Consider the following 25,191-nt stretch of genomic DNA (forward strand, 5'->3'; position numbering starts at 1 on the left):
CCCCAGCAGCTACCCCTTCTCCCTCTCATCATAACTCGAATTCTAATATATTTGACCAACTGATCATATTTCCCCTGGGGCAACATACATATTGTAAATAACTCCCTAGTCAAATTGACTTGTAAATACCTACTTATTACTGTTTAGACTTAATATCTATGTCAGCAATGATAGTGACTATATATTTGTAAACTTTACTAATTGTGATATAACTGTTTTTTTTTTTTTCAAATTGTACTAACATACTCTTTTGCTTCATGTTCATAGATTAGTACTAGGCTTATTGCCTTTGTTGGCCATTTTTAAGTCTAGCCAATTACCCCATGTGAGAATCAAACCTTGCACCTTGTGTCTCCAAGGTAAACACCTTAACCATTCTGCCATCCTCATGTACTCTTCTTGTATTGTAATAACCTGTTGTTTAATAAAATGTATCTATGGAGCTTTTCTCCCCAGGACTCCATTGAAAACGGGCTCCTTCGGCCCAATTGGACCATCCTGGCAAACAAACTCAAATAAAATAAATAATATTACAAATGCTCTGCTGCAACTTGCAGAGTGCCTCTGACTCTCTTGTATAAGGGTAAATTAAATTAAAACAAGTTGCAGTTCAATCTTCAGCAAAACAGGATTCTCTTCCACTTTCAACTTGCCTTCTCCTTTCACAAAAAGTCCCTGGGACTCCTGCCAGTATTCTATCTAGGATTAGAAGCAAGCATCTCTAACTTCTTTAGGGAGGAGTAATCTTAATACACAGACTGGAGTAGCTGTCTCTGATTAGCTTCAGCTCCTGCTCCCTGACTGAAGACAGTGAATATGTATTCTATCACATTCTCCCTAATGTATATACAAGAGTTTGCAGTAGTATGCTTTTCTTCTCCCATGTTTCCATAGTGTTTTTTGCTGTTGTATTATCTGACCCCCCCCCCCCCCGTAAAACAATCAGTTCTAATGACTTCAGATGCAGTGCAAGCCCGTGACAATCTACCTGCAATTATATGGTGGTGACATGGGCAATGCAAATTGTTTTAACTTGCAAGGGTTCTGGAGATAAGGCTCACTTGGCTAGGTTGGAATTACTACCTGTTTGCCCATAGAGACATGAAAGTGGTTTATGGTCTGCAAATAGCAAGAACCTTCAGTCCAAATGATAATGCCTGAGAGTGAGGAGAGCCCACATAATTGCTTAGCACGAATTCTGAACAAAGCATCAAATAATTGGGGAGTCAAAGGTGCAAAATCAGGGAAATATTTTAAAAACTATGGTTCTTATAAACTTAAAACATAATTATATTAACAGGTTTTATATTAGCATGCATTTTGTAAGGATATGAAGTATGAAACTTGAATACTCATATGTCAGTATTTAGTGACTTCAGTCCTCAATGATTTGCCAAAAAAAAAAAACTTTAAGCTTTGAGGAACAGAGCTACAATATGAAACACAAATCTGGGCATTTTGCAAAATTCTAGACAATTGAAAGGTATGACCCTATCCTTAGTAAGTTCAGTCAGGAGGTACATTACTGTAACAAACTTAAGGATGAACTTACAGTAGTAATTAGCCATCCCTGCTCTTGGCTATTTTGGAATTACTATCTCTCAGCTCATAGAGACGTGGAAGGAGTGTATGGTCTGTAACTAGTACAAACTCTCCACCCAACAGATAATGCCAAGAATGAAGAGAGCCCACATAATGGCTAAACCTTCTTTATGATCAGCGAATATCTCTATACAGGTTAATTTTCTGCTCATACAATATGCCGAATGCTCATTATCTTCTTTGTTGTGCCATTACTGCTCAGATGTCAACCTCAGAGGCATCCCCGAATAAGTAAACATTCTTTAATCGTGGGAATAAAAGGATGGACTCGCAGCACACCAATTCTTTCAATTTCTATAATGCATTGCCTGGTCTGTCTTCTCTTTCCATTTGATGTTTAATAGAGCCCTAGCCATACCTCTCATCCTTTTAAAGCAAGATTTCTCAACACAAAAATTGGGGGGAGGGGGATACAAAGATAAGGAACAGAAAAAGATGAAGGGGGTGGGGAGGCTGGGCACGACGTTACTGTGGCAAAGTTATGGATGAACTTGCAGCAGTAATTTCCTAGCTCTACAAAACATTGATATTGCGCATTTTGTATTTGTAACTGTTTTTTTTTTCAGTTATGTAAAACAGTGCCGCGAGGAAGTTGTACATACCAGCCCGTATCAAAACCTAAGTTTACGAACTCAGGCGCATCGGTCACTAAAACCAAGCAAACGGGTGAACATTAGGCTTTTGCCTGCGGTCATTATTTGCACGTAAAGGTTACCACAGCAGATGCAAACATCATTTCCAACCTGCATATCACAATGAGAAATCACTTTTTAATCAGAAACTGTCACCACCACATGAAACAATGGCCGCTATTAAGTAAACTCTGCAAACAAAGAACTTAGCCACTATCCTGATGAGCTGGAATTCCATAAAGATCTCTATATACAACTTTTAATGATAACATTATTATTATTATTATTATAAAGTAATAAAACCATGCAACAGGCTTCTAAGCATACAGTAAACAGAAGATCGTATGCAACAAGTACAACGACACTACACTGAGCTAACAAATAAGGTGACATTGGGTGTGGCCGTGATGATTATGTCATCACTACACGCCGTGAGTGCCAAGATCTCCGGTTCTGTGTCCGGGTTCGGTGCTTGCATAGAGTGATGTTGAATTTGATACCAATATTGTTCCCGATACCGGACCTGGAAATGAGAATTGTTTAATAGTGGAACTATTTACACATTTAGTCGGATAATTTTATATTTTTAATATCAATGTTTTAAACACTTTTATTTACTTTGTGTTTTAAAAATGTGACAATTTGCTTTGAAGGCTGTTAGTTTTGTTCCGGATGTTTATCCATTTAAGTAACCCCAGGAGTATATCTTATCTTTTGTTAATTAGTTTATTTGAATGTACAATGATTACGGTTTATAATTGGATTCCTGTCGAGATTGTTAGCATTTATACATTTGCCTGTACTCAATTTTATTAACAAAATAATTGAAACGGTCCCTCTGAATTCATGAATAAACGTACTTTTTGAACATTTAAAGTTTTTGTTGACGTTTTGTCTGGGACAATTACACTGAGAAGAGAATCTTAAAATAGTGATGCCTGCTGCACTTGGACTCTTGGACTTGCAAGAATGCATCAAAGACTCGCCCACTTTCAGGTAATCAGAACTACCGATTATTTTTCTATAGCAGATGAGTAAAAATAATGTAGTTCATTTAGTCGTGAAGTGAGACGTAATACATAATAGTTTGTGCAGAGTGTTAAGGCGATAAACCACTAAAGAAATTCACTATTTTGTTTTGGGTTTGATTTCTTTACCGTTTTTGTCATTTGGAGCAAGTCATTTATACAGACAAGTGTTCTTGGTCCAGGCAGTTTGCAGACAGACCAACATGGTTTCTTGTCTACCAGATGAATAAAACCTATTCCTCAGTCTTGTAACTCAGTCACGACAGTGTTGTGTGTAAAACCCATGTTTTGCTTGTATCACAGCATCCTTTTTTTCTCTGCAGTCAGTTTTACAATGATGTAACTACCAAAGGTTGTTCAGATGCAGACTAACCACAGTTCCAGTTATAGTGAAGGAAGAAAAATTATAATAGCCCGGTCTGTCAGCTGGAAGGAACATAAATGATAATTGGGTTGTTCTTAGGGTTTTTATTTCAGGTGCTGCTAGTTAAATTATGGCAATGATAAAGCTGGGGACACAAATTTATTGTGAATAGCTGCTAGAGACAGTAACTCAGTGTTTTGATGTGGACATTATTTCTTGTCATTTTAAGTTCATGAGCTATTTAATATTAAAAATGTTAAGGTGTGCTTCACTTAATGAATTATTGGCTGCTATAGGTTTTTGCTGATAACTGCAGCTCCTGCTTCATTTGAGTTATGTTTCACCATATTTATGGATTAATGTTTTTGATTGCTGGCATGACTGTCATTTTTGCATAATTTTAGCTAATACAGTGTTAAATTCGTATCTGTAAGAATAGTGATCCTTATATGGCTTGTAAGACATTTGAATGTGACATTTTGGGGAGGGGAAATTATTTTGAAAATGTGCCATTGTATGTGTAATACTTGGAATGCACCAGCTATTAGGTATTGAAATTGGAGGAGTTACTGTTGCCCTAATTGGTGGGCATTTCATAGTTTTTAATTCATGATGAGGTTGAGATTTGATTTGGATGATTAAATCACATGGGGATGCCAGTATCTACAAATGTTTTATTTTAAACAGGTAAATGGATTGGACTACTTGCCCCTTTTTTCAGCCACTGCCTTGTTTCATTGCATATTGTATGTAGTCATAACGGGATAATTCTGCATGATTTATATGTTGGAACCCAGCCATGAACAAGTATCATTCCTTGACTGGGTCTTTTTAGCAGCAGGACATGCCTTATTGGACGAGAATGCAGTCTTGAGAAATTGTCATCATAGAAAGCTCAGCTGTATATGATAATAACTTTTTATTTCATCTGTTCTGTTCTTTTTTGTTGCTGAAGGAAAGGCAGATAAAGGAGACTGCACAGACATATGCTTTTTGGTAGGCTAAAGAAACCACAGGAAAAACAAACTGCACTGAAAAATATGTACTAAGAAAAACTAAACGTAGCTGTGTGTGAATAAAACAAAAACAGTTGTAGTTCTGTGTGATGGTAGAGACTTTATCCATAGTTACTTATGAGTTATCCAACAGATTATGAGGCTCTCGCTAATTCATAAACTTTCCTTAGCAGTTATTTACTCAAGGTAGTGACTTTTTAGGGTTAACCAAACCATATTCGACAGAAAGGCTCTCAGAACCTATATGCGTATAGTACAAATGGCAAGAGTCGGCTTATTCTTCAGCAGTGAGCCAGTTGTTTGTCCACCTGTTGTTATGGTCAGTTGTCACCAAGGAATCCCTTTTACAGTGTTTTCTTTGGTATAATGGTTATAGTCTTTACCTCATAAATACAAAGTATAGTGTTTGAGTTTGACCTCTGGTTCTTGCTTAGCCTTGTAATAGTGTGTAGGCTGATAGCCTAGTGTTTGCATATGAACCTTTATATGAATGACCAGCTATCAACCTGTACTTCTCAGCTGTTCCTTACTCAAATTTATATCTCTGTACTTCTTAATCCCTCCTAATACTGGTGAATTCTGGAGTAAAGATAGCAAATTACACTTTAAATAATTACTAATTAGAGTTATAGACTTCTTTTAGTTCAGAAAATGTATATTAATTTTATGTTCTTATATTCTGTCAATGTTTTGGGTTAGTAGTACTAATATTGATTTTGTTGAGAGCTGCGTATCGACCTTTTCAATACTTTATAAAGGTGTGTTCCTGCAGTGGTAGCTGATGATCTCGCAGAGTGAGCTCTAACCTTTCCTTCGCTAACTGCTTAAGGTCAGTTTGAAAGGGAGAATGACTCCTCTCCCTTTCATAAAAGAAAACCAAATGATTAAACAGTTTTCCTAATGTGCTTTGTCATCTGCATGTAATATCTTGGAGTCCCTTGTATGCCTTTGCAGTGTAAAATGATTTTTCTCCTTGGGTCCATAGGTTCATACTAGGCTATCTGCCCTAGGGCATTTATAAGCCTAGCCAGAGTATGTTTGGCTTTCGCCACCCATTTTAAATTAATTTTGCTATGCCCTTTTTCGAGGTTAGTATACTGTGCCTCTGTCTAACAGTGACACAGAAGTGATACCCGGGGTAAACCTACGATCTCCCATCCACTCATCAAGATTTCTCTTGAAGAGAGTCAATGAGGGACTCTGCCTAACCTGGACTGGGATTTTATTCCAGAGTGAAGGGAGCCTCTCGGTTATGAATCTGTCCCTCCAGCATGTCCTATTTATTTCAGTGCTGAGGTTCAAGTCTCTCGAGCTTGTAGCTCGATGGGATTTGGATTTTTTGAGGTGCAGCATGTCCCTTAATTCCGGGTTGGACATGGCTTTATACGTCAGGCACAGGTCACCTCTGAGCAGGCGGTAATTCACTGAGTAGTGCTGGAGTTTCTTTAACCGGGCAGCATATGGCATCTGTTTGAGCCCTTTGATCCTCTTGGTGAGGTACCTTTGGGGTCTTTCCAGTTACTGCAGGTGTTTGGTAAGGTACATCCCAAAAGGGGCATTGTACTCGATTATGGGCCTGATGAGGGATGAGTAAAGAGGCACGATGGCCTCCCCTAATCTAGATGTGAATCCCTTCATGATTAGGTGGGCTATATAAAATGTTTTTCTAACCACTTTGGCCACGTGGTTGTCAAATGAGAGATTGCTATCAACTTGGGTCCCTAATTACTTCTTCTGTACTTAATGGATTACCACCTATGTGGTAATTTGTGGGCACTTTGTTTTTGCCAAAGGGGATGACTATACACTTTTTGGCGTTTAGCTTGAGGCCATGGCTCTGGCACCAGTTGTCTGTTTCTATGAGGCCCTTTTGGAGGATGCTTGTGTCGGCTGGAGAGTCGATTATGGCACCCAGTTTGCAGTCATCTGCGAACTTGGTCAGCCACAGTCCTTCTGTGTTGGCCTGTACCTCCGAGAAATATATACCGAACAAGAGAGGTCCCAGGACTGAGCCTTGTGGGACGCCACTTGTAACTGGTTTGGAGTCTGACATGGCTCCAGCAATTCTAACCATGTGGGTTTTGTCCTTGAGCCAGATTGCAACCCATCTAGTGACATAGGGGTTTATATTTAAGCTGGTGATCTTATCTATAATGCCCGAGTGGGGTATTGTATCGAAGGCTTTTGCGAGGTCCAGGTAGGCTGTGTGGACCACCTTCACTTCGTCAATGGCCTTGGTGACTGTTTCAAAGGACCATTGTGGGGAAAAAATGAACAAATTTATGTATTTTTTATCTTTTCATGAGCAGTGAAGAAATGTATGTATTTTTTTTTATCTTGTCATGAGCTTTTGCACAGTCCAAACCTGCTAGCACCACAAAATTTTGTTTCCTTACCCTGAATGCTCTCATGGAGACTATGCTGACATGATCTTGTTTTCATGGAAAATTATTTATTACCCATTAATGTACTTTGAGGATGCATATTGTCTTATTCTTTGTGGCATATCCATTCACTTAGAATGGAATTAGCGAGTTTGGGAGTCCTCAGCAAAAAAAAAAAAAATGTCAGTGAGTTTTGCAGTGACTCTAATATGTCTTTCCTACATTTTTTTACACCATCTAGGAAAATTTCTTGAAAAAGGTACTTTTTTTCTCTGAGTCCGATAGTTATATTGCTTTGTTTGTAGAGTACAGCTAATTTCTTGAAGTTGCTGTTTAACACTCTTCAGTTTTATTCATTTTCAGACTGTACCAGATTGAAGAAGTGTATAGCTCCAGGAAAAGGAAAAAATGACAGCCTTTTAGGACAGTTCAGAATCCAATATGTGTGAATTTTGAGAGCCCGAATAGCTTTGTGACCCCAGAGGTTGAGAAACAACAAGAAAAGATACAAGTACCTTGCTATGTTAGTTTTCTTTAGCAAAATACTTTTAGATGTGATAGACATTGTGATGCAGTAGCAGGGTGAATGAATTTCTAATTAAAGTATCATGAGATTTAGTCAGCTTCAGTATGGTGTACTGAGCAAGCAGACTAGGCTAGAAATACCACAGAGTGGGAAAGTTTGAGAATTATTCTCTTAGGATGGAAATGCAATGTAACTCTTGTATTTTGGGCATGGTTGTCCAGTTGTCCTTTTAATTTCCTTGTTTGGGATATATAACTATAAGCTGAGTAGGCTGATTCTAGGTAAATTCTGAGATCACTTTAGGGGTAAAGGAGAGATTTCGTATTTGTTTTTAAACATCCTTTTTTCATGTGGAAGACATGTTTTCACTCATTAAGACTTTTATTTCCAAAATCCTCTGTGTAGAAGTAACAACTAGAAACAGTCTTTCAAGACTGTTACTTCATGTCAGTTGATTGGCTCAAAAGGAGTTAAGGACAGCTACTCTAGATCAAGATGTCAAGCTGAAGTTGGTGGTTATCTAGAAGATCTTCATGTTAAACATCTGTGTTAAAACTTCTTAGCTTCTGTGCCCCCCTCTCCAGAAAAAAAAAGGTCCTGTAAGCAAATATGTAGTTGTGGTTTAAATATAACTGAGTCCAGAACTGTATTGAGCAGCAATGCCAGATATTGTTGTAGTAGTTGGGTTTACCCGTATTCATTAGAGGACCTTTGTTGAGATACTCATATTTGCACACACAAAAAATAGTTCATTTAGAAAGTTTGAGTTTTCTAGTAATTTGTTAAGTTGGGATTTTCTGGTATTTGGTCTTTAAGACTGTTTCAGAATGAAAGAGCCCTGAATAGGAATACATGGCTAAGATTAACTTACAATTTTTCATGCTGTTAGCATTGGAGGCTCCAGGTTATTTTTCTTGCTTGGGCAGAGTAAGGTCACAGAAGGTAGCATATGGGGCATGTGGGGGGAATAAACACCTTACCAACAATCTGTAGAATACATTATATCTCACCCACAATCCACTGTTAAAAACCATAATTTCCATACAAACTATAACAATAATTATAATAGTAGTAATGTTTTAATCTTACAATTCCTGGAAATGTTCACAACATAGAAATACTACTGATTTGTCATGCTCCAAGATTATGGTTTTTATGACATGTTGGTATGCTGTACCAAGTCGAGGGTGTAGCTACCAATACTGCAGCTGTGGGAAGATTTCATGGGCAAGGCACTTGTGCCTCAGTAGAAAGAGAAAAATCCCATTAACCCAAATTCAAGAATAGAAAGTCATACTTATTTTGTTCTGTGTGCATAGTAAGGAGAATATTATGCTTACAGCACATTTTACCAGCACTCTTCCGACTGCAGTCACTGGTGAATAGCAAAGCAGATCTTGTTTATCTGTTTCAAGTTCACAGAAGTAGAAGCAAGAGTGGTCAGGTAAGAGTTCCTGGATTACAAAAATAGTATGGCACCTCTGGAAGAATGTGGGAGAGGATCTGTTAGTAATTGGACTAAAAAGTGGAATCCATAAAACCTTTGAAAGATGCTCGTGACTCGCACTACTGCCATGCCATTTGCATGGAAGTTAAAAAAAATATATTTTCTTATCTGGTGTGGAATTGGAGCCAACAGCCTTCTGCACCAAAGGTGAGTTACCTGTTGAGCTACTGAGACTGCAAATAGACACAATGGTTTCCCAGCCTCCTCCAAAGAAAACAGCACTGATTTAAAGACAAAAACTGTACCAAGCGAATGCAACATAAACCAGCCAGTACTCTAGTTCTGGTTTGCTGAAATAACACCAACAGAAATAATTTAGATCTGAATGGTTTGTGATAGCACCAAGAATTGTGGACAAGACCAAAAATAATGGGAGGATAAAATCAGGTTTAATTTTTAAGTATTACTCTTTGATTCACTTAAACGTTACTAGAGTTACACATTTTGCAATCTATATGCATTTTTGAGCAGTAAAACAACTAAAACTCTGGTATAATTGACTTGTTTACTAGAAAAACAAAAATGTTGTGAAGGAGAGGACAGTAATTTGAAGCAACATCAGGGACATTCTGCATAGGGTCAGTTGAGGTATATTGCATAGGGTCAGTTGTGGTATATGTAGCACTCAAAAGGGAATATCTGGTCACAATAACCCATTCCAGGATATTAATACTTTTTAGGTGTGCAAGATTTTAAACAATGCAGTTATAATGCTGTGAATAATGTAGGTGTCTGTGAACCAGTATCGGCAACATACCTCACAACTGTCCAAATTTTGCCTCTTTTTTTTTTTTTTCTTTTTTTTTTTGGTGTGTTCCTCATAAAAATTTATGATTTTCTGGCAAATTACTGGGATTATCTGAGGACTGAAGTCACTAAATAATGACATACATTTGTGTTTCAGACTTCATACCATCAGAAAAATGCATGCTAAGACAAATCCTGTTATTCTAGTAACTTTCGAAGTTTTTATAAGAGCAGTATTTAAAATCTCTCCCTATTTTTGGGCCTTTGTCCCCCATTCTGTCAGGCTTTGTCCAGATTTTTTGCACTAAGAGGTTGAGAGGTACGATAAGCAGAATCATTTTAAGAATTTGTAGTTTTAATGACTGAGGTCTTTAAAACTACATGTCTTAAATTGTTAAGCTGAGGCTTTTTCATTTTTAAATAATTTAGTATTATCCATGTTACCAACAAGCAACAGAATTAAATAAGCTGCAGCTATAGTCAGCTTTCTATCTTCATAAAATGGAACAGTTTACTGCAGCTCATGTGCAAAATGTGGAACATTTTACTGAATAACTTTGTACTTGTTATTAGTACATACTCAGTTATTCGACCATTAGGGAGAATTCAAGTTGCAAATGTTCAAAGCTCCAGATGGCAAGTCAAGCAACCCCCCCCCAAAGAAAACAATACGATTGACTCAAGTCAGCATCAAGCAATACAGGGCAGAGCAGACTTGCAACAAGACAAATGCCATACCACCCATAATACCAACGAGCAAAATAATTAAAGAAGCTACAACCATAGTTAACCCTCCGTCTTCAAAATGCAGAATATTACAGCATCTTGCATGGTGTGGAATAGATGGGTAAAACTTGACACATTCCCTAACAACTAGGAAGGAAGCTCATACAAGGGTTAACTATTCTTCGATGCAGCCAGTCTCCTTCCCAGGACAGTTACTTAGTTACAGCATAAGATGTTCATTTTACAGTGTTTATATGACAAAAAAAGTTATGTAGCAGTTGTACTATGTTGTGTTTTCCCAAAGTTACAGCTCTTCAGACATTAGAGACTTGAGAGTAAGTTAAAAAAGTCCAGGAACCCCCCCCCCCCTCCCCCTCCACACATACACACGCACTCATAAATAAATTATTCTTATGTTTTCTCTTGGCATCTCTAGTTACAAACTACTTTACCTTTTCTATTGTGTTGGTTATTATTATTTAATTCTACCCACTTCGGTGCCAGTACTTTGATCTTTGACCCACATGCACACACTTATCAGTTACAGCTACTTGTCTGACTGCACATCTCGGGTATTTGCTTAAAATCAAGTAAAAGGAAAAAATTCACAAATAATAGCCCAGAAATATATCTCGGCCCGCTGATATCAGAACCACACAGTGCAACACCCCTCTGAATTTTGTTCAAGAATCAGAAACAAGGAACAAAATCAGGAGCAACTTTTAAACATTTCTGTTATGTACTTAGAAAGTTGTCAGAATAACAATCATCAACCATTTTCTGAAGAATATAAAATCTGAAACCCATGCTTGACATTTAGTGAATGTAATCTATAATTTGCCAGACACCACAAATTTTGCAAGGAGCAGATCAGACCAATATACCTTTCAAGTTATTTGCTTAAGATTTCAGGACGGAGCAAAAAATAAGCGCTGTCTGGTTAAGTGAGTTGCTTAAAGTCACAAAGTAGAAAAATGGAGGTAAATGAATTAAAACCCTGTACCATTGACTACAAAAAGAAGCACATTAACATAAGTGTCAGACAACTCCAGATCACTTAAAATGTTAGCAGAACAATGTGTTGCACAGATTTGCATTCTCTGGACAATAAAAATTATAAAACTGTAATGATTGGCATTATTGACTGATAGACATTTACAAGAAAAAAAAGTTTTATTTAAGTTATCCTTTGTTGACCGGGGTAGTCACACTAGGCTAGTGTTCTCTTTTCAAGGGAGTCCCAAGGTGGTATTTATACTGCTCGGGAAATTTAGTCAGGGCATTGGTGAACTTCCCCTTCTCTTTTGATAGGTGCCTTGGGATTTTTTTACATCCACTTGAGCAACCACCAACTGAAGCAGATGGGACCTCTTTTTAACATTGCATCTAAAGGACAACAAACTCATGAGTGGAGCACCCCCATTATGCTACACAACAGTGTCAACAGTCCATCTACCTGATGTGGGAAGAGAACCCACAGCCTTCCGCAGCTAAGGTGGGATCTACCTGTTGCACCACTAACATGCTAAGTTAATGATGTCAAGGCATAAGTATGAGACAGAGTCAGTGACGATCATAGAATCAGAGTTTGATAAGAGGCAAACTACTGCAATCCACTTTAAAAATGTTGACAGAACAGGTTTTGCATCAACGTGCATTTTCTGAAATGAAAATGTGAACAACAAAAACCTACAAAGTGCTAATAATTGACATTTTACTGACTAATGATTTTTAAGCCTCAGTGGTTTGTCAGAAAATGAAGAAACGATTGAAGGTCTGGCAGTTACTGAAAAGGATTACATTAAGGATTTAAATGTGCCATCCACCCCCCCAAGCACCACCATTGGCTGTTAGACTGAGAGCTGTGAAGCTGAGTGGTGTACTTTCCTTCTCCTTTTAATTTTTCCAGGTCTTTTCGGTTTTTAATACCATGATTGGAATGGACCCAATTCCTAAGTCAAAGTATGATTAAAGTTCATGAAATCAGTATTTGATGTTAGCCAGAGGTGCTAGTCGTAGCTTCCGCAATCTTCCCAGTAGTGACTGTATCTGCAATTCATACAGACTTACATGCATCTGTAACATATAAAAAAGAATTTGCAGTCTTACTTAAATAAGACCCATTGCTCCTACTACTGTTGGAACTGTCTGGGTATTCTTATTCCACATTGCCTTCATTTCTGCCTGCAAATCCTGGTATTTTATGACTTTGTCTCTCTCTGGACGTGAGACGCTATAGTCACTGGGTATAGCAATTTCTGCTCACATTTGTCTTCTTTTCATGGGCTACTTTGTTTGGTTTTCTTGCATCTGTTTTTGGACTGTTGGTAATTGGTGATCCCTCAAATCCTTCAAAGCCCCCGAGCCTGTGGAAAATATGGTCCAGACCGCAGAATCCTTTATAAATGCATTCTATGAACACCTTCAATGAACACCTTCAGGAATGCATGGATCATGCAATCCCAAATAAAACCAAGACCCAATCCTCCAAAGGCAGACGTCCTGTCTGGTGGACCCCAGCCATAAACAAACTATACAATAGAAGGAGGAAGCTACTACATGATAGAGCAAAATCCCAAAAAGGGAAGGCATCTCTGATCAGTATTAGCAAAAAACTACGGGCACTCATAAAATCGTGTAAGGTGAGTTTCGAGAGAAAAATTGCACAGGACACTAAGGATAATCACAAGGCTTTCTTTAGTTATGTTAGGAACCTGGGTGGGAATTCCCAGATATGCTCAGAATTACTCCAAAATGACAAAAAATGCATCGAACCCACAGACATTGCCAACATCCTAGCTGACAGGTTCAGCGCAAACTTCTCCCCTCCCCACCAAAAGGGCAAATATCTATCCCAGCAGAGTGCTGCCCCCCTGACATCTCAGATGCTCAGGTAAGAGCCGCCCTCTCCAAACCAAAAAACACAGCATCAATGGGACCAGACGGTGTCCCGGGCTGCGTCCTACATGAACTCCAAGAAGAGCTAAACCCAAACAAAACTACTGTTCAATCTCAGCCTTACTACAGGATATGTACCCAAAGAGTGGCGTACAGAAACAGTGGTCCCTCTCTACAAAGGTGGTGCCTCAACGGATCCAGGAAACTATCGCCCCATAAGCCTGATTAGCTTGGTCTGCAAAGCTATGGAAAGGATCATCATGGACCTCATAAATAAAGATATTGGGGACGTACAGACACTGGATCCTACCCAGTTCGGCTTTGTTAAGGGCAGATCCTGCCTCTTAAACCTAGTCGATTTCTTTGAAACAGTCACCAAGGCCATTGACGAGGGGAAGGTGTTCCACACAGCCTACCTGGACCTCGCAAAAGCCTTCGATACAATACCCCACTCGGGCATTATAGATGAGCTCACCAGCTTAAATATAACCCCCTATGTCAGTAGATGGGTTGCAAACTGTCTCAAGGACAGAACACACATGGTTAGAATTGCTGGAGCCATGTCAGACTCCAAACCAGTTACAAGTGGCGTCCCACAAGGCTCAGTCCTGGGACCTCTCTTGTTCGGTATATATTTCTCGGAGGTACAGGCCAACACGGAAGGACTGTGGCTGACCAAGTTTGCAGATGACCGCAAACTGGGCGCCATAATAGACTCTCCAGCCGACACAAGCATCCTCCAAAAGGGCCTCATAGAAACAGACAACAGGTGCCAGAGCCATGGCCTCAAGCTAAACGCCAAAAAGTGTATAGTCATCCCCTTTGGCAAAAACAAAGTGCCCACAAATTACCACATAGGTGGTAATCCATTAAGTACAGAAGAAGTAATTAGGGACCTGGGGACCCAAGTTGATAGCAATCTCTCATTTGACAACCACGTGGCCAAAGTGGTTAGAAAAACATTTTATATAGCCCACCTAATCATGAAGGGATTCGCATCTAGATCAGGGGAGGTCATCGTGCCTCTTTACTCATCCCTCATCAGGCCCATAATCGAGTACAATGCCCCTTTTGGGATGTACCTTACCAGACACCTGCAGCAACAGGAAAGACCTCAAAAGTACCTCACCAAGAGGATCAAAAGGCTCAAACAGATGCCATATGCTGCCCGGTTAAAGAAATTCCAGCTCTACTCAGTGGCATACCGCCTGCTCAGAGGCGATCTGTGCCCGACGTATAAAGCCATGTCCAACCTGGAATTAATGGACATGCTGCACCTCAGAAAATCCAAATCCCATCGAGCTACCCGCTCGAGAGACTTGAACCTCAGCACTGAAATAAATAGGACATGCTGGAGGGACAGATTCATAACCCAGAGGCTCCCTTCACTCTGGAATAAAATCCTAGTCCAGGTTAGGCAGACTCCCTCATTGACTCTCTTCAAGAGGAATCTTGATGAGTGGATGGGAGATCGTGTACTAACCTCGAAAAAGGGCATAGCAAAATTAATTTAAAATGGGTGGCGAAAGCCAAACACACTCTGGCTAGGCTTATAAATGCCCTAGGGCAGATAGCCTAGTATGAACCTATGAACCTATAAGCAAGAAAAATTTACAAAATTGAAGATGAATACAGTGAAAAATATACAATAAAACAGTTAAGCAAATGTAGATAAAACTCCACAGTACAATATCATAAGAGGCATTATAACACTGAAGAAAAAACATAGCAAAGAAATGTACAATAAAACATTTGAATTAATTTACATTACACATTGGGTTAAGTGAGTTATGGTATTAGGGAAGGGAGGAATAGAGAGGATAGTGATAGAGGAAGGGGTGGGTTCATGTGGGGTATTGCTGAGGCAAATCCATAAAGGTACCTTTTGAGAGTTTTCTTGAAATTGTGGATGTAGGAAATATTTAGTCGTATACTTATCAGTAATATCAACTTTGGGAGAAAGTAATATCTTGTAAATTAAGCTAATTGCACCACCTTTTTTTCATTAATCCAGTTTGGGTATCTGTTAACCATGCAGTCATGTGCTGCCAGTTGTCAGTAGAGAACAACCTGCTGTTTAGCTTTATTAAGTATTTTATAATATGTATCCAGTTTTCCCAGTGGGGTTTGAGTTTACATTTATCCCACCTCAAAGGATGATACTCCACCAGCATTTGCTCCCAAAAATAGTGTGTGGCAGAACAACTCCTTAGCTGCTAGTTCAGCTTGTATCCCGCCAAACAAGGTGCTTCTAAAGTGAAGAGCGGTTTCGAAAATCTTTGAAGAACACCAAAAAGCTTTCTCCATTGGGCATGTAGTTTTTCAAATATTTGAAGAGCCCCTCCCCCATTGTATGTGACAGAATGTCACTCTATTGAGCCTGTTTATTTGGATTAATAAATTCCCCAAAAAGTCTTTATGCTAGCGACTAAGGAATATTTATTTTATTTATTTATTTATCATTTGTTGACCGGGAAAGTCCGACTAGGTTCCACAGAGCCTGTTTTCAGCGGAGGCCCGGGGAGAAATGCTCCAGATGCATGTCTTTGGAATTTGGGAGGAAACCGGAGTACCCGGAGGAAACCCACGCGAACACAGGGAGAACATGCAAACTGCACACAGAAGGCACCCCAGCCGAGAATCGAACCAGAGGACCTCTTGCTGTGAGGTGACAACGTTAACCACTGCACCACTGCGCCGCCCAATACAATTCCTGAAGTGGGAAATTCAAACCCGCAGTGGTAGACAAGTGAGAAAGACATTGCCACTTCAACCTTGATTACTCTACGGCCCAGTTGAAATCCCCAAGATATTATTTCATCTAGTGCCAAAACTGAGTGGGAGCCAGGAGGGGAAAAGCTTGAGGTCCGTAAAGGACTAATGGAAGTATGTATAAAGTGATTGCAGCAAATCTCTTTGCTTTATCTGATGTAAGTGGTTTGCAGCCTTGTAAATATTTATTAACATTCTCCAAAATAAAGTATCCCCCTGGGAAAGGTCCAAGCTTGAGCCCATATGTCAACTTGAATAAATGGTAGATATGGTCCCTTTCAAAAATAGGTATTCCAAAAGAGCTCTGTTGGAGGGCTTATAATTTGTCTTGACTACCTCAGTTTTAATCGTATTAATTGTATACCTCAAAAGGGAACCAAAGGGGATGAGTTGCTGAAATAACAAATGTACATGGTCTTCAGGTTGAGTCAGAAAGACCATAAGGTCATCAGTTTATAAGCTGAGTTGATGTTATATTCCCTCCAGTTAGTTGCTTTTTTTGTTTTGATTTACATTTCCTAGTTATTGATTTTTTTTTTTTTGCAGGCAGTAGCATTAAACATGTTAGGGCCTTAGTGTCTAGGTCATTCTATTTCACAAACTCGCTGATCTGCTACATCGACCTCATTTGGTCAACACTAAAACCGGAAAAAAAAACAAACATTTTATATTGGGTATAATCCCACCTGACCCCCTCCCCCCAGTGTGGGGGAGGGATTGCTGTCATCCTCTGCTAATTACATATACCAGCTCTGATATTGTAAAACAGGAGGGAAAGGGAAAAATCCCGCTCCTTGTTACTAGCATCCTGCAATAAACCGGCAGTATGATAAAGCCACACACCACACCTGTCTAGGCAGTTCAGTTTCTATATTCCAGCTCAAAAGAATAATTTTCTTAACTAAACTAATTTGCTCCCCCAACCTTTCTGACAATGCATGCAGGGAATTTCTAAAATCTGCCAACTCGTTAAATTCCCAAAAATAATGTTCCCATGTACCCCCTTTTTTCCTATCGTGTACTTGTGGAAGAAATTCTCTGAAATGTACTTTGGGTATAAAAATAGCTATACACAAACCCTTCCATGCAAAAATCCTAACCTTCTACAGTTTGTTGTATACTTGAGAGCCATACAAATAACCTCCCATTATTTTTGTGTGTATTGCCTTTCTGTTCTCCTGTCTTAATCTTGTCTAAACTCTTGTCATGTGTTATTGTATATGCCCTACTGATTATCTTTTTTTAATTGCAACTTCTGTTGTAGACTCAACTATAAACCCACCCAAACAGTGCCTATATTTCATCTGACACTCCTCTGCCCCCTACTGTGTGCCTGTACTCTATCAGTCCTTTATAGGGAAGGCAGTCTCCAACCCACAGTCTAGAATTCTGTGTGGTCTCGTCCCATTCTGACTTTTCCCTCCCTAGTTATTTGCTCCCAGTACCTTGGTTCCTTTACTGATTTTTCTCCAATAAATTCCAGCTCCTTCTTGCATGTTTTCTGTGCCTCTTACAGTCATCCCTACTGGGAAAATCTTTTCTCCATTCTCATATTAGCTTAATTCTCATAATGTTTTCTGCTACTTTGAACATACAATATTTTGCATGGTTATTGCTGTTCTCCTTAAGCGCCTGTATCCAAAATCCTTCTCTCTCTTTCTCTCTCTCCTTATTTCGTGAACTTCATGCTGATTCTATATTTCTTTCCACCCTGATTTCTAGTCTTCTGCTTGTATAATATGTAAAAGAGCCTTAAATGTGTAGCTCTAAAGTATCACTTCAAATCAGGTAATTCTAAATCCTTGTTTATTCCACTCAACTTTCTTGCCCTTCAGTGTTTTCTTTCGAACCTGCTCATGAGGCTGGTTTGAAGTTTTTATCTTCAGAAACAGTATTATTGCGTTGACATCTGCAAGAAGAGTGTTTGACTTACAAGCTCTTATGGTTATTCATCCCTATGTCATGTTCCCTAAAGATAGGGTTACTTTGAGAACAAGTTCAACTTGGTTACCTGAACAAACTTTACCAAATACTATAAACTGTACTCTTTCTGTAGGTACAGGGCCAACTTTTTTCTAGGAGTATTCTCCAGGGGTTCCTGGACTCTGATCTGTCTTCCTCCTCCCTTTCTTTCTAATTTCTGGTATTCATCCCATAAAGTGTAGGCTACTGCAGCAGTGATTTAACGAAAACCTAGCACAATCGTGTAAGTAACTTACCATAGCAGTAGCTGTTAAAATAGGTAACTGTTGGAGTGGCAGCTCCACCCCCTTCCCCCTCCATTTTTGCAATTTTTATTACCAGGCTGTGGAATTTTTAGAGCTTATGTGTCAGGGCTCTAGCCTTCTCTTTTTCAGTCAAGAAAGCTCAGAAGTTTAAGTATCCTAACCACTGCTTTTATTCTTCTTCCCTCATGTATGGTAATGGCTGAGGTGTGTGGAAGAGAATGTAAAGCTTTGGGAGTTTGGCGGAGCATCCCTTATAGGTTAGGTTATTACAACAGTGGTGCATTCAAACATCTACTGTTATGGGGAAGTTTGCTTAAACAGCTGTGTTGTGGCAGGAAATGTTTTACAACTTAGAATGCCGTAACAAACAAACTCCTGCTGCACAGAGACATACCTCTCAAGTGTTCCTGATTTTTTTGAGGGGCTGAGATCAATTTTGAGCTAAAAAGATGGTGGATTACAGATTGTAAATAATGACAATAATTAACATAGAATTTTCTTACATGTGTAAATAAATGTTTATTAACATTCTCTTATTCTTAGTGCTGTGTTAAAGCACTAATATTTTAAAAAGTGCCCTTGTTTTTTTTTTCTTTTTTTTATAGGTTCATAGGTTGGTACTAGGCTATCGGCCCTCGGGCCTATACAAGCCTAGCAATAACAATTCTCTGGCTATTTCTTTCCACACTATTTACTTCCCTGGACCCCTGTCTAGCAGGGCGACTGATGTGATCCCTGGGGTGAATTTCCTTTCTCCCGTCCAATCATCAAGGTTCCTTTTGAAGAGGGCCAAAGAGGCACTCTTGCTTGACATGTATGGGCAGTCTATTCCATAGTCTAGGGAGTCTCTGGGTCAGGAACCTATCCCTCCAGCATGTTTTATTTGTCATGACAAGGTTTAGATCCCTGGAGCGTGTGGCTCTGAGGGATTGGGATTTCTTTAAGTGTAGCATGTTCAACAGCTCTGGGTTTGACATGGCCTTGTATGTTAAGCAGAGATCGCCTCGGAGTAGACGATATGCCACAGAGTATAGCTGGAGTTTTTTAAGGCGGTCAGCATAGGGGATCTGCTTTAGGCCTGTGATTCTTTTAATGAGGTATGTCTGAGGCCTTTCCAGTTTTGCAGATGTCTTGAGAGGTACTTACCAAATGGGGCGTTGTATTCTATAATGGGTCTAATGAGGGATGAGTACAGTGGGACAATGACCTCCTTTTTTCTGGATGAAAATCCCTTAGTGATGAGGTGTGCCACATAGAAGGATTTCCTGACTGTTGTGGCGATGTGGTTATTGAAGGTGAGACCACTGTCAACCTACGTCCCTAAGTCTCTTATCACACTTTCGGCATTTAGTGTACTGCCACCTATGTAGTAATTTACGGGTACGTGTTTTTTCCCAAAGGGGGATAACTATACATTTCTTGGCATTGAGCTTGAGCCCATGGCTCTGGCACCAAGCATCTGTTTCTTAAGGCCCTTTTGTAGAGTATCCACATCATTTGGGGATTCAATAATGGCTGCCAGTTTGCAGTCATCTGCAAACTTTGTTAGCCAGAGTCCCTTAGTGTTGGCCTGTACTTCAGAGAAGTAGATGCCAAACAAGAGAGGTCCCAGGACTGAACCCTGAGGTACTCCACTTGTCACTTGTCTAGAGCTGGATTTGGAATCAGCTACATTTACAGTGCGGGTTCTGTCAGTAAGCCAGTTGGCAACCCCTCGAGTGATGTAGGGATTAATGCCCAGCTTAGTAAGTTTATCTATGATTCCAGAGTGTGGGATGGTGTCAAAGGCTTTGGCGAGGTCCAGATAGGCTGTGTGGACTGCCTTACCCTTGTCCATGGCTTTGGAGACTGATACGAAGAAGTCATTCAGGTTCAGGAGACTTGGCCCTTCCCGAGCCCAAACGGGGTGGGGTCCAGTGTTTTAAGGTTGACAATGTCTTTGTTTATAAGTTCCATGATAATACGTTCCATGGCCTTACAAATCAGGCTCATCAGACTGATGAGGCGGTAGTTCCCAGGATCCAAGTTGGATCCCCCCCTTGTGGAGTGGGATAACTGTAGCTGTGCGCCACTCGGTAGGCACGAAGCCTGAGTTGTGGGTATGATTAAACATGACACTTAGGTGAGGTGCCAGTTCATTTTGTAGTTCATGTAGTACACAGCCCGGGATGTCATCTGGTCCCATGGATGCTGTATTCTTAGCTTTGAAGAGTGCGTTTTTTACCTGTTTGGCCGTAATTACCGGAATTTGGCAATCTTCCGGTATTGAGATGGGCCATTTAGGGGGTGAGAGGGGGTTTTCTCCATAATTCTGGAGTTAAGTGGTTAAGCGCTATGCTTAGAGAGCAGCCATCAAAGAAGGGAAGCAAAGAAGACTTCATTTGATTTTAAAAAATAAATCTGAATCTGCTGTTTAATAGCTTCCCTCTGAAAGAATAATAGTTCACTGTCTTTTAACTAGCATGATTATTAGCTTGAATAAAAAGCTGCAAGAATGAAATGAAATATAAAGGGTTAATTTAAATATTGTATAAAATGCTGAAAAATAAAAAATAGTAAGTGCGCTGGCATAGCTTAGATAATGTAAAGGAATATATTATTGAGAAACAAAGTCTGTAAAAATAACTGCACAGATGGCAGCTGGAAGGGCATCAGTGATGTAAAGAGATGTAACATCAAGTTTCAGATAGTGCTGGAACACCACGTGTCAGATAATGCAAGACTGAGTTTCCATGAATCATCAAACTACAAAGAACCAAGAACAAGGGAACAAAGGAAAACCATTATACAAAGAAAGAACGGTTATACATCGGACTCTGAGAAAAAATATCAGACTTTTTGGTATAAATATGAGTGTAACAGTAAACAAGCTTTGGGAATTTGCCATAGAGAGCTGACAGCATCTGTGTTGCATGCTTGTAGATCCAAAAGGAAAATGTAATAGAAAGCGTATTAACTAAAGCAGTTGTCTCAGTGTATTTATTGTACTTAGTACAATACAGTAATAAGACTAGCTGGTCACAATAAATACTTAAATATACTTTGGTATGCTTGCATGCAAATGCAAGTTATAGCAACAAACCAACAGAAGACGTCATATAATTCTTCAATGACGAGCCACACAGTGGCGTAACAATGTTAGAAGCGCCCTGAGGCAAACTTTTCCTAGGCGCCCCAACATCCCCCCCCCCCCCCGGGAACCCAAGCCATCGAGATGACCGAAGCCAAAGAAATCACATATAGTCACGTTCGCTTGACCTATGACAGTGGCATAAAACACTGAAATCTGGAGACGTGCTATTTCAGCAAAAAGTAAAAAAAAAAACAATTATAAAACAGTACATTATATAGATACCAGAATGTGAATTGTACCTCCATTGTTCAATCCTACTCTTAGAATGACTTCTTGCGGGCTTTATCAGCAAAACTATCAATGATCTTGTCAGTGTCCACGTCTTCCAGGCGTCGGCTCTCAATCGACAGAATGGCTAAAGAACTAAGTCGAACCTCAGACATTGTACTACGCAAGAATGTCTTTATCAACTTCAGCTTCGAAAAACTTCTTTCAGCGCTGGCAACTGTCACAGGAAGTGTCAGATACGGCAAACAAGCAGTGATTATATCCGGAAAGCTGGAAGATGATTCTGAATGAGTTATCAAGATGAATTCGGCCAAGTCCTTGATAGATTTCAGCGCTGACAATGTGACACTGAAAGTCATTTTGAGCAGGAGCAGTTGGTCAGACAGCTCATCTGAAATGTCATCCGAGTACTCCGTGATCAGACTCTTTGATATCTTCAGCAGTTCGTCATCATTCGTTTCAGTAATTGTCATAGGTTTCAAGCATGTGAAGACTTGGTCAGTATCTCGCAGTGACTTGAATCGTGTTGTTATCTGGACAATGGCGTAGTCGATGATTCTGTTGAACACTTCGACCTTATAGCGCTGTTCTGCTGACTCCAGTCTGCAGTCATTTGAAAGTTCATTGTGAAACTTCTTGACACGAGAAACCCTCTCTGAACTGTCAAACTCTGATGGCATGCCCCAACTTTGAGCTAGCTCCTTGGCCGAGAACAAAACAGTCTCCCAGTTGTTGCGAAGTTCACTCAGGTCCTTCAGTAGTGATTCCAACAGAACGCAAACAGATGTGACATCGGATTGTTGTGACTGCATTTTCTTGGAGATAATGTCTAGTGGTCCCAGAATGCGCGACAGTAAAACAATGTTCATCATTGACGAAAAGCGTTCAAAATATTTCTTCAGCGACGATGCCTCGCCTTTCTCATTACTGTCCTTGCCAGTCAGTGACAACACAGTCAACAGTTACAAACCGGCTGCGAAGAGCTGTCAAGGCTTGATTCCGTGATGACCAACGTGTAGGACAAAGTCGCTTTAATGTAATTGAGCAGCAGCTACTATCTTTCTGTAAGCGATTCCATCTGCTAATAGCACTGAGGAATACATACAGCTTTTCCAGCATGTCAAAAAAGTTCCGAATGTCCTTCACATTCTTAACAGCATCATTTATGACTAAATTTAATGCATGAGCACTGCAGTGAACATAACGGGCCTTTGGTGCTTTCTGCTTCATTAAAGACTGGACACCGTTGTAAGCACCACTCATGTTGGTGGCTCCTTCATATCCTTGACCGCGAATCTTCTTCAGGTTAGTGACACTTTCAATTTCCTTTGTAATTACGGATGCCAAATCTTGACCCTTCTGGCTTTCAACATCGGTGAACCCCAAGAACGATTCCTGGATATGCAAGTTTACCGGCCTCCCTTCGTCATTCTTTTTGACAGTCACATACCGAAATATTTTGCTCAACTGATCCATCTTTGAGCAATCCACTGTTGTATCCATTATAAGAGATACAAACGGTGCGTCGGCCATTTCGTCTATGATCTGCTGCTTTACCTCTCTTGCCAGAATGTGAATGATTTCATTTTGAATCGACCCGCTCAAGTACTTGGTGGTTCCTTTTGGCTACTTCAGCAAGTTTTACAAAACAGGATCGTACTTGGCAATTAAGTGAATGAATTCCAGGAAACATCCTCGTGAGCCGGGCCTGTCATCGTCGGTGTAGCTGTCATTTTCACGGTGACCTCGAAATGCGATGTTGCATTTTGACATGGTAATGATCAGATTTACTATGCGATCCAGAACACAGTGCCAGTACTTACGGTCTTGCATAATCTGTTTGTCGGTCAGGACATCGACAGTGACATTGTTCTTCCAATTAGTAAAAATCTGACAAGCTTTTGCGTGGGTCGCTGAATTTTCATGTATCTGTATGGAACGCGACAAATTCTTCCAGTTACAAGTACCGTCAGTCCATGAATCACCAGTTCTTATCGGTGATGCAAACAGCCAACATGGAATGCAGTAGCACTTGTCACCAGCCGTGCTGTAGGACAACCATGTTCTTTTGAAACTCAAGCCAGACTTCATTTTGCGTGTGTAGAAATGTTCCTGGAAGCTGCGGCCTTTATTAAGACCTTCTGCCCATTTCGGGAACGGACCAGGCGGCTGCAATGCACCACCCATCACAATAAATCTCTTTTCAAAAGCGCTTAATGTCTTGCTTCCAAAATATGCTTGGTCAGCAGAGGGCGGTAGCAATTCTGTCGATGCACTTGATTCTGGTAGTTGAGCCTCATGTTTAGGAAAATTCTGTTCATTCAGGGCATCATCGGATTCGGAGTAAGTACTGGCATTCTTCTGATCGTCCTCTGGCTGCCGAATATCTTTGTTCGTTATCCCTTGTCCTTCTTCCCGCTGTTCCAAAGTCACACTACAAGACGCTTGTGGAGCAATAAAGTATGCGCTCAGTTTTGGTACTTTTTTCAGCAGTTCACTTTCTGCAACCTCTTTCTGTCTCTCTCGCTTTCTACGCTGAGCACCACTAAGCTTTTTCTTGCCACCATCGCGGGAATTCATACTCGTCCTTCTGTCTGGATGCAAAGCAGTCAGAGCAACATACCACTATGCCAAATCAGCTGCTTTGTGAAAGAAAAATACTGTTACCACCATACATTTTACTACCAAGGTCCCTGTGCAAAACAGTCAGAGCAACATACCACTGTGTGTGTGTATATATATGTATATATATGTATATATATGTATATATATATATATATATATATATATATATATATATATATATATATGGGTCTACCTGACAACGTCGACAAGCCACAACATCGACAACCAGTTTACCGACACCACATAACCGACAGTCCACAAGATCGAAAAGCCACAACATCGACAACCATTTTACCGACAGCACATCAAAACAAATCCCCTGTCCAAAAAGCACACACACAACACAACAACACCAAAATCCTTACAAACCCACACTAAACCTCACATACACAACTATCTACAACCTTAACCCAAACCCTAACCCTAAGGTCCGTCACCATCACACACTTACCTAACCCGCGCCCTAACCCTAACTCACTTAACCCGCCCCTAACCCAAAGACTATCACTACCGCACACTTACCTAACCCGCGCCCTAACCCTAACTCACTTAACCACCTAACCCAAAGACCATCACTACGACACTTACCTAACCCGCCTAACCCTAACTCACTTAACCCCCTAACCCAAAGACTATCACTACCGCACACTTACCTAACCCGCGCCCTAACCCTAACTCACTTAACCCACCCCTATCCCTACAGACCGTCAATATCGCACACTTACCTTACTCGCACCCTAACGTCCGTCACTACCGCATACTTACACAGCCTTTT

The 25,191-nt window shown here is 40.1% G+C and overlaps 1 protein-coding gene across 1 annotated transcript in view; it reads left to right on the forward strand.

Annotated features, from left to right (window-relative positions):
• The first annotated feature begins 2,689 nt into the window (after positions 1–2,689).
• Positions 2,690–25,191, forward strand: part of LOC122808176 (arf-GAP with coiled-coil, ANK repeat and PH domain-containing protein 3-like) — a 211,946-nt gene continuing 189,444 nt past the window's right edge. The window contains exon 1 of the mRNA XM_044079144.1: positions 2,690–3,230. Within this exon, the coding sequence (XP_043935079.1) occupies positions 3,169–3,230 (62 nt within the window). The 5' untranslated portion in view covers positions 2,690–3,168. The remainder of the gene's footprint in view (positions 3,231–25,191) is intronic.

This window comes from Protopterus annectens, chromosome 8.part0 (assembly GCF_019279795.1).
Source record: "Protopterus annectens isolate FY-2018-M chromosome 8.part0, PAN1.0, whole genome shotgun sequence".
NCBI classification, from domain to species: domain Eukaryota; kingdom Metazoa; phylum Chordata; order Ceratodontiformes; family Protopteridae; genus Protopterus; species Protopterus annectens.